The sequence below is a fragment of the Bos mutus genome, chromosome 29 (genome assembly GCF_027580195.1).
Source record: "Bos mutus isolate GX-2022 chromosome 29, NWIPB_WYAK_1.1, whole genome shotgun sequence".
Taxonomy (NCBI): domain Eukaryota; kingdom Metazoa; phylum Chordata; class Mammalia; order Artiodactyla; family Bovidae; genus Bos; species Bos mutus.
The window spans coordinates 31,590,470-31,600,734 of NC_091645.1; the positions used below are offsets into that span (position 1 = coordinate 31,590,470).

The window sequence follows — 10,265 nt, forward strand, 5'->3', positions numbered from 1 at the left end:
TGGACTGTAGCCTGCCAGGCTCCTCTGTCCATGGGATTTCCCAGGCAAGAATACTGGAGTGGGTAGCCATTTCCTTCTCCAGGGGATCTTCCCAACTCAGGATCGAACCTGGAGCTCCTGCATTGCAGGCAGACTCTTTTCCATCGGAGCCACCAGGGAAGACCAGATAGTGTGTACAAACTGCCTTAAACGGAACCCCAGACATAGTAAGAACTCAGGAAGTAGCTCCTGTACTAAGCTTCTCCTACTATAGCACAAGACATATTTGGGGTTCCTCTCTCGCCTGAAAGACGCTCTGGCCTCAACAACACCCAGGGCTGTGGAAGTTGCTTGGAATGGAGTTGTGGAAGGACCCACACCCGCCCTCACCGCGCCTCGCGCCCCCCCAACCTCAGCCCCCTTGCAAGTCTCCATCTCCGCAGGGCGCAGCTCCAAGGAGTCCAGCTGGGTGCATCTGGCTGGGGAGATTAAATTATTTTTGAATTCCTAACTGAATGTTCTTTTAATGGAAACTTAATGACAGGCATTGAAATAGATTTCCTCCGTAACCCCTCCTCGTGTGGCGCCCCCCACGCGGCTCTGTGCAGCGCAAATTCCGATAACCTTTATTCCCTACCCCTGGACTTTTATCTCCCCAGTGACAAACAGCCCTTGCTGGACAGAAAGAGGAAATTCCAGTCATTGTTCTCAAACTTCTGGCTTCCAAAATAAAAAGCTCTATCTCCCCTGTCAAGCTTTGATTGACATGCACTTCCTGGAATGGGGAGGACAACGGCCCGGGGGCGGGGCCAAGGCCTTATTTGCATTCTGATCGTCGGAGCACAGGGGACGGACCCGTACTAGTCACAGTCACCCTGTTGAGGACCCATCTCCTGTTTCATGTAAAATCTCCAAGGAAAACACCTCCTCAACTGTCCCCGTGATCCACCAGGGAAGTTCTCTGCTGTCCATGGAAACAGACAGGCCAAGCCTCTTGCTCTTTAAATTTGGCAACGTGGAGAGGAACTTCTCCTTCCTTTTCTGTCTTGAAGAATACAATTTTAGACAGTCCCCCACGTCTTAACTCCAAATATTGGAGCTTGAACCACCCTAAGACCTGGAACGTTAAACCAGGATCAGACTCTGCAAGTCAAAACCACAGGGCGGCAGAGCTAAGCAGGCCATTCAGGGGGAATCAGTCCCCACCCACCCCGCCAATAGAACACTTTGAATATGGTGATGCACCATGCGGTTCAGTTTTTCTCGAAAGGACTAAGAAATGTTGAATACCTTTTAAAATGGATAAATCAGTAAATAGAACCATAGAGCACACCGGTAGCAATAGCAGTCCCTGTATGTTCAGGCCTTGCTGGGAACCCTGCTACCACCTTGGAATAAATGTTTAATGCCTTTAACACTGGCATTAAACTATGGGCAAGATGGCCCTCTGGAACATTCTGTCTCCTATGCATTTTATTTACTCACTGGGCTCCTGTGCCTGTCATAACTCTCTCTCTCCGTTTGTCCACGATTCTTAGGCTGGTTTGGGGTTCCAGCCACCCCTTAGGTGCCTTCAGGGACTTATTTCATCTGCGTGTAAGTAGTTGCTAAAGAGTCAACGTGACTACAATGGTGGCTCAGCAGTAAAGAATCCAGCTGCAATGCAAGAAATGTGGAAGGAGCTGTGGGTTCAATCCCTAGGTCGGGAAGATCCCCTGGAGTAGAAAATGGCTTCTCACTCCAGTATTTGTGCCTGGAGAATCCCATGGACACAGGAGCCTGGTGGGCTACAGTCCATGGGGTTGTAAGAGTCAGCCACAACTTAACAACTAAACAATAACGACCACAACAAAAGTTTCAATGGGAATTTGCATTAAAAAGTAGACTTCAAGAGGTAGAATGCCTTAATCCTAAGGAAGGAGTCCTTGGAAGCAGACAGTCTTCCATCAAATAACCTGGAAAGAAAGGTCATTCGCAAAGGTTCTGGTTGTTCTGCTCTTCTAACTATCAAGAGGAATGGATCGCCTATGGTGACCTATTGATCTCCTATTCACTGCCAGCATCCCCTAGCATCTGCTAAGGAGCAGAACAGACCCTCCAATCTATAGAAACACTGGAGTCATAAACCTTCATAGCAATGGGTCAGCAGAGGATTCTAGCTTCCTCAAGCTTGTTACCCCTGATTTCCTTTTGCTCTGTCAGCAGATTAAATGGCAACGCCACACGCTTACAGTCACGGAGTGATGGACCCATTGGGTCCACCATTACGGACACGGACAAAGTGCACAACTCTGACCCCAGCAGACTCCTCACTCGTCTTCGTCAGAAGGACCAGAGACTGTGTGTGCATCTGAACAAACTCCACCCCAGGCCTGGGAAAACAACGCCATCAGTGCCTGCAACTTTGTGCCAAGACTCACACGGAGAGTTTTGAGGGGCCACTAGGGAAGGGGGCACGTCTGCACCAGAGGTCATGTCCTGGGGACGCTGGAGTCAAGACAACAGGTCACCCCTCACACCTCCCGGGAGAAAGCCCGCCCTCCGCAAGAAGACTGTCACTGGTTGGTCTTTCACACTAATGCACAATGACTGACACTTGGGGAAAGGACGTCACAACGTCAGAGATTTAATATGTTAATCAACACACTGAAAACATTTTGATTCCTACGCAGTTTTGGGTACCGTCCGCTCCAGAATACATTCAAAATAACATGGGGGGTGGGGAACTGAACAAGACATTCACAGTTAAATCCCCTCCTTCAGAGCAAAATAAAATACTCCTCTGTCCATGGAATTCTCTAGTATTCTTGCCTGGAGAATTCTATGGACAGAGGAGCCAGGCGGGCTCCAGTCCATGGAGTGGCAAAGTGTTGGACACAGACTGAGCGACTAACACACGCATAATTTAAGGATATCACAGTGGTCTCTTTGAGGAAGATGTGGTGTTGGCTCTCAGAGGCAGGAAGACCTAGCACTTTTCTTATGGGGAAGTCACATCCCATTCCCTACCCTTCCATGCTTCTCCTTTTGAAACAGCATTTCAGTTACAAACCCTCAGGCGAAAAACATAAGACATGTTTTTCTCGGAAGCGTTAGCAGTGTTTTCCGTTCTAAACTGCCTTTCCACTGTCAGACTCCCCATTGCCTTCTTGGAAGATCAGCAAGTACTGTTTTAACAGATTTGAAGCCAGCGCCTTCTCCCATTGAACACAAATGGGAAGAAATATCAAACCTATTTTCAAACCAAGCATCCTTTCTTACAGGAGAGAGTCCATTGAGATCCCAGAGTGGTGCTTTAGCTTCTGTCTAAAAGTACATGGGCCAAAGCCCTGGCTTCACTGCAGGATGTCGGGATGGCGTGGAGCAGGCTGTGTCCCACGCTCCTCCCCTCATTGGGTACTTAGAGATGTGGGGTCCATGGACTGGGTCTTCCCTGCTCTGGGAAAGCAGCATGACCCAGACTAATACAAAAGCTGCAACAGCCAGGGCTGGAGAAGATCAGAGCTTCACAAATGTTCACTGGGCATCTGTCTTTTCTCACTGTCATTAATTGGTTCATCTCCCCCAACTCAGGAGGCAACTTTTCTTTTAAGAGCCAATGTTCAAATAAAAGTGATTTCTTTCTTATCAGTAGAATCAAAGTAAGAATATAGTTTTCCCCTGATCTTCAATAAAGCTCATAACTGCTTTAGGGAGACTCTTAAAAAGATCTCATTTGGCCTGTCCATGAGGCTTTCAGTCATTTTTGTCTGTGCCAATCAACACTGCATGATTTCAAATAATCCTATTAGAGAGTTTATGTGAGCTCCTATGGCTCGCATCCTGGAAAAGGGAATGGCAGCCCACACCAGTACTCTTTCTTGGGAGATCCCATGGACAGAGGAGCCTGGAGGGCTCTGCACAGAGTTGGACATGACTGAGCAACTGAGCACATGGCTCCCATATTTCAATTTCCTGTAAATCCATCCCATGTTCTCATGCAATTAACGTGTAGAGCTGTGTGTCTTGTAGGATCATGGTTTGGGGGTTCAGGGGCTTTGTGCAGGGAGACTTTAAAGGCTCTCCTCCTACTGTCATACCCCAAATTGTTGATTGTTTCATAATGTTTCTAGTCAACTAGGTATCTTCAAGATTTCACTGTACTTGTGTGGAAAACTCAGTGTTACATTTTGGTGTCGTCTGTTTCATTGACTTCTGACAAGACGAAGTTGGGGTTGTCGTAGCCTCTTTTCATCTTGGCTCGAGCGTCTTTCTCATTATAAAGGCACATGGCACAGTGAGGCGTCTCCACTTCCACAGTCTTGCTAAAGTTATGGAAGTCCACTCGGTATTTCCCTTCCTTGGTCTTGGACACTATGGGAGCAAAACGGTAACCCCAGAGCACCTCTTCTGGGACGTAGGATGTCCGGACTTGGCAGGTGGCACTGGTTGCCTCCACCGTGCCATCTAAAAACACGACTAGTTCAAAGTCCTGCTGGGGAAGGGTTTCTGCTGCCATGTGGAAGAAGGGGCTGGTGTGATCAATGACATGGTAAATCGTCAGTGGGGAGATGAAAAATAAATTTTCATTCCCTGCGTCAACCACAAAGTTGATATTGATCTGGTCCAAAATGATGGTCTCTCCTTCAGGAGTGATGGTGGTCCTCAGAAGCTTTCCGTATATGTGACTGCCGATGAGGAGGCTCTTCCGAAGATTAGCCACTCGGATCAGAAGACAAAGCTTCCCACCCCGCTTGCTGATCACTGCGTTCTTGCTGAAAGTAATGGTCTTGGCGCGTTTTTTGGGCCTGGAGATCTTGGCTAAAATAGCACCACACATGAAAGAATTGATGATGACGCCGAGTATAGACTGGAAGATGAGCAGAAAGATGGCAGTGCCACACTGCTCCGTCACACACCGGAATCCATAGCCAATGGTCACTTGCGTTTCCAGAGAAAACAGAAAAGCTGAGGTCAGGCCATTAATGTGTTCCACACAAGGGGTGTGGTTGGCAGGGGGATGGAACTCAGGGAGGTCTTTGTGGACGTAGGCGACCACGTACCAGAGGAGGCCAAAGAAGAACCAGCTGCCCAAGAAGGCTGTGATGAAGATGGTCATTTTGTATCTCCACTTGAGGTCCAGCACGGTCGTCCATATGTCCACAAAGAATATCAGCCTCGACTGTGCCTCCACGTTGCCAAACTCAATGTTGCACCTTCCGTCTTTGGAGACCAGCCTCGCTCTCCGCCGAGAACGCCCAAAAAAGCGAGTGACAAACCATTTCCGAAGATGCTTGAACATTCTTTCTGTCAACACACTGATCTGAAAACACATCAGAGAAAGACAAAACAGAAGAAAATTATGTGTATTGCACTAATGAGCTAAGTGACTCACATGAAGAGCTGTCTATGAAAAGGCCATTCAGTACAATCTGTGTGACTGATCACTTGGGCAAGCTGACAACTTTATTCTGCATCCCACAATGCTATTTCCAGTAAAAACTCTCTACTCTAAGACCATATGGCTTGAAGATAAAGAGGAAAACTAATTACAGGGAGATAGACATGTAGAGGAATCTAAGAGAATATATATCCACGTGTTTTCTGACCTTAGTCACGCCCAACCTTAAAAATGTTTCTTATAAACAGACATACAGAACAGACTTGTGGTTGCCAAGGGGATGGGAGGTGCGGGAAAGATGGAGAGGGAGTTTGGGATTAGTAGGTGCAAACTAGTATATATATGATGGATAAGCAGCAAGGTCCTACTGAATAGCACAGAGAACTATTCAGTATCTTGGGATAAACCATAATGGCATAGAAAAAAAAAAATCCATCTATTTATCTATCTATATATGTATGTATAACTGAATTACTTTTCTGTGAAATATAAATTAACACAACATTGTAAGTCAACTACTTCAATAAAATAAAATTTTAAAAATGCTTATGATAACAAATTATGACCTGTACTCTGATTTATTTGATAGTATTCTTTAAAGAATACTGACTCTCCTTTTTTCTTTAATAAATTTAGCCTTATGCTAAGCAAAAATATCTGTGACAGCAGAAACTTGATGCACTATTTACATTTTTGGTTCATATATAGAAATAAATAACCATGGGGAAAAGTTTCACAACATATTACCTAAATCACCTTGTAGCTAGAGAAATTATAATCCAATTCAGTTCTCTCATTTATCTAATGAAGGAATTGAGAAAATTTCAGTGACATATCCAAAGTCAGGTACCCTAGCAAAAATGAACACAACATTGTAAGTCAACTATAATTCAATCAAAATTAAAAACAACAACAAAGTCAGGAACCTGACCAGTGGTGGGATGACAACCAGAACATGAGTTTCTCTGCTCCCAGGTCAGAGGAATCTCTACTTCACTTGTGTCTCAGTTATTACTTTGTTTATATTCTAAAGTGAGATTTCTCTGGAACATTTAAACACAAGCTTTGATCAACTTCCTTATTTTGTGCTCAACATTACTTGAAACAGAGGTCCTCAGCACTGTTTAGTCAAGTCTTATCATAAGATCTGAGACGTTTTCTCTATGGATCGCAAGCCTGGGATGCCAAAATTCCCAAAGGGAATAGTAAGATGGTCACTGTGTCTCCCACTTTCTTCCCTGCTCCCAAGCTGACGGATGGAGCACTGTGATTTAACAAATCCTACATAAGGTAGAACCATGTTTTATTCACTCATCTATCCTAGCTGTTAGCACAGACCATGGGGGTTACTATTTATTCAATGACAACTTTAATTGAACAACATTGAATAAATGAGCATCAGTGGAATCATTCTGTGAATGAATTAAGAGCTTCAAAATACTATGTGGGCAAAGGTCTCATTAAAAACATAATTGTAGCTTCCATTTTACAGCATAGCACTGAAGGGATTTCCCCCAAAGAGCCAACACAGCTCAATATCCCGGGGTCATAACACTAGACGGCCCCCTCCCCTAGGTGTGCCCACCCCACTCCCAAGGTGTGCCTGTTGTGGTTAGCAGTGTCTTCGTGGTATTTTTAATCAAATGCAAACACGTTTCTAAAATAGATTTCAAAATCCCCCTTCAAAAATGTGTTTATTCATACAAACTAGGAAGCGAAACCAACTTAGTGATAAAAGTTAAACAAAAGTGATATTCTACCGCGTCTTGCCCATGGCCTTCAACTATGTGAAAACACAAGAAGACCCCAAGTAAAAGTGGTAAAGAGAAAAAAACAAATATATATAAATAAAAGAAAATATTACCAGGAGAGCAGACAGAAGTTCACTCTCTCTGAGGGCCCTGCTCTCATCCCACCCAATATTCATTGACCTCAAGCTCCCAAAGAGTCCCAAGTACATGGTCCCAAGAGTAACTCAGCCAGGGAAATGGTCTGTGTCTTCCTCAATCCTTCCCTTTCTCTGCACACATCTCATCTCATTTTGCTTCTATCCACTGGGGACTTTCTCCCTTTCCCAGGTTTGTGGAAGCTCAGACTGTTTCCAGAAGCTCTTCATAGGGTGAAGTGAAGTGAAGTGAAGTCACTCAGTCGTGTCCAACTCTTTGCGACCCCATGGATGGTAGCCTACCAGGCTCCGGGTCCATGGGATTTTCCAGGCAAGAATACTGGAGTGGGCTGCCATTTCCTTCTCCAAGGGATCTTCCCAATCCAGGGATTGAACCCCAGGTGTCCTGCATTGCAGACAGACGCTTTACCATCTGAGATCTCACCTAAAACAATAACTTCTCTTAAAGTAAACATTCATCAGTCAAATCCACAGCCTCTTTGTCATGCATTATAATTCCAGTGGTAGCTCCTAACATACCAACCTCTGAGTTTTTCTGCCTAACCATTCTTGTCCTCCCGGTCCACCTAAATTCATTTTCATTTTGATGAGAGTATTTCTGTAGAGTGAGTGAATCCCCCTTGATTACTCTCTCAGATAAGCTGGGGTTTCCATGCTTGCCCTCCTAAAAAAATATTATCTGCCTGGCCATGCAAAGAGCCAGACAAAAAGCAACCATCTTAAAAAGCTTTCCCCACATGGCCTGCACTTACCAACATCATCTTAAACATATTCCGTCCTGAAGCGTCCACTGCTGAGAAAAGCAAGGAAGAAGTTTTGGGAGTTGGTCTCCGTAAGCAGGCTGATTTCTTCTAAACCCAGCTTAATTTAATGTATGCTTCGGCCAGTGAACAGATGATAATTTGTTTTAGCCTTAAAACGTTAATTTGATAGTGGAGTTGTGCGATTTAAACTAAGGCAATTGGTTGTTCTCAGGCCAAGCCCCAAGCTGGGTATGTGTTTTTTTTCCCAGACGTCACATGGCTTGGATACCGTCATGCTAAGACATGACGAGCTGCCAGCTAAGGTCCTTGAGCAGCAGGCATGGATTCTGTTCCAGCATTTCCTTCTTCTCCTTTGCCACCCTCTGTAGCCCTCTCACTCTTTCTCCTAGCTTGTGCCTGATGCCTTTCACCAGAAACAATCAGTTATTGTCAATCTCCCAGCCTATCTCAGAAACACTGGGATACTGAGATTTCCAAGTGTTCACAAACATACAGGCGGATAATATAGACAAAGATAAGTACAGATTTGTAAGACAAAAATAAGATCACACCAGGAAGCAACAAGATACCCTGTTAATCTCTCTACACAACATTCACTGTTATGTAAGAAACTGAGATTTAAAAGCAGCCTTTATTGTTGGATTGATCTTGTAAAATCTGGCATTTACTGAAAGTAGTTTGTATATGCACTGAGTTAGTCAATGCTGTTGATTTATGTATTCAAACAGTAAGAGGAATTATACCTAGAGAATGTGAGAATACAGGATAAATTCTTCCTCTGACCAACCCTATCTTTCTCATGGCAGACTCATTATACACAGCCCACATCCTCCTTTGAGTAGACAATGGCATTTAATCCCACCCTAGACAGAACCAATATGTGTTTTTTTTAACTATTGAGTTATTAGAGATTGGCCCCAGATTATGCAACATGCACAGTTTCTAGGTTACTTTCTAATAAATCAGTAAATCTTAATAGCAAGCATAGGGCTGTCCATTAGCTAATGTTTACCAAGGTCTTCTTAATGGCCTGGCAAAGCAAGTGGATTATATTATTGTCATTTTTTTTTTTTTTTTCAGGGCTCCAGCATTCTTTTTTGGTCAACAGTGCATTTTTAAAAAACAGACTTTGTATGAACTTTCCAAACATTGAGTGTATGCTTATTGTGTAGGATTTCAAAAACAAATAGAAATCTGTTCTTGTTCTCAAGGAGCTCACAATCTAAGGGGGAAGTGAGCTCAGTAAATGAGCAATTACAGGGTCATGTGGTTTCTATAATACCAAAGGGCTCATCTCTGCTTGAAGGTCTCACCTAGATGGGCATCCACGCCCTGTGAAAATACCTCAACCAACAGAAAACTCACTTCTGTGTCCATTAATTGATTTATCTGACCAAAGTTCCTCTAGTCAAAGGTATGGTTTTTCTAGTAGCACAGATGTGAGTTGGACCATAAAGAAGGCTGAGCGCTGAAGAACTGATGCTTTTGAACTGTGGTGCTGGAGAAGACTCTTGAGAGTCCCTTGGTCTGCAAGGAGACCAAACCAGTCAATCCTAAAAGAATCAACCCTGAATATTAATTGGGAGGAGTGATGCTGAAACTGAAGCTCCAATACTTTGGCCATCTGATGGGAAGAGCTATCTCACTGGAAAAGACCCTGATGCTGGGAAAGATTGAAGGCAGGAGGAGAAGGGGGTGACAGAGGATGAGTTGGTCGGATGGTATCACCGACTCGATGGACATGAGTTTGAGCAAACTCCGGGAGACAGTGAAGGCCGTGGAAGCCTGGCATAATGCAGTCCATGGGGTCGCAAACAGTCAGATGCGACTGAGCAACTGAACAACAATGAAGCAGCAGGGATGTGTGAATTCTAACTTGTGTGCCAGACAATCCTTTACCAAATAGATACAGTCCCTGTCATCTGGAAGAAGCTTCTAGTCGAGGTGGGAGATACAAATGAGCTGATAAACCATCAAAAACAGTTTGATACCTGCCAGGGTAGCAGATGTTCTGGGAGCATCTTATTTGAAAGGCAGAGAAGTGCCATGGAGACCCAAAGCCTGGACATGGCTTTACAGTCACACATAGTAGGAACTCTATATTTGTTGAATGGAAGTCAGTTAGACAATGAATGCAAAGGTGATGAATGTGCCATCACTCACATGGTTCCCCTTCCAACCATAATTTGGAAGAGACATTTCTGTGCGCTGTAACTGCAGTTGTGTTTGTGACCAG

At 44.4% G+C, this 10,265-nt stretch overlaps 1 protein-coding gene across 1 annotated transcript; it reads right to left on the reverse strand.

Annotated features, from left to right (window-relative positions):
• Positions 1-2,072: 2,072 nt before the first annotated feature.
• On the reverse strand, positions 2,073-5,627 carry KCNJ1 (potassium inwardly rectifying channel subfamily J member 1). Its single transcript, XM_070365077.1, has one exon. The coding sequence runs from the start codon at positions 5,291-5,293 to the stop codon at positions 4,142-4,144; it is 1,152 nt and encodes a 383-aa protein (XP_070221178.1). The 5' UTR covers positions 5,294-5,627; the 3' UTR covers positions 2,073-4,141.
• Between the last annotated feature and the right edge of the window lie 4,638 nt (positions 5,628-10,265).

Bases quoted from the DNA above. Each gene is read 5' to 3' on its own strand.
- KCNJ1 (XM_070365077.1), bottom strand. From the start codon at position 5,293: ATGTGTTTTCAGATCAGTGTGTTGACAGAAAGAATGTTCAAGCATCTT.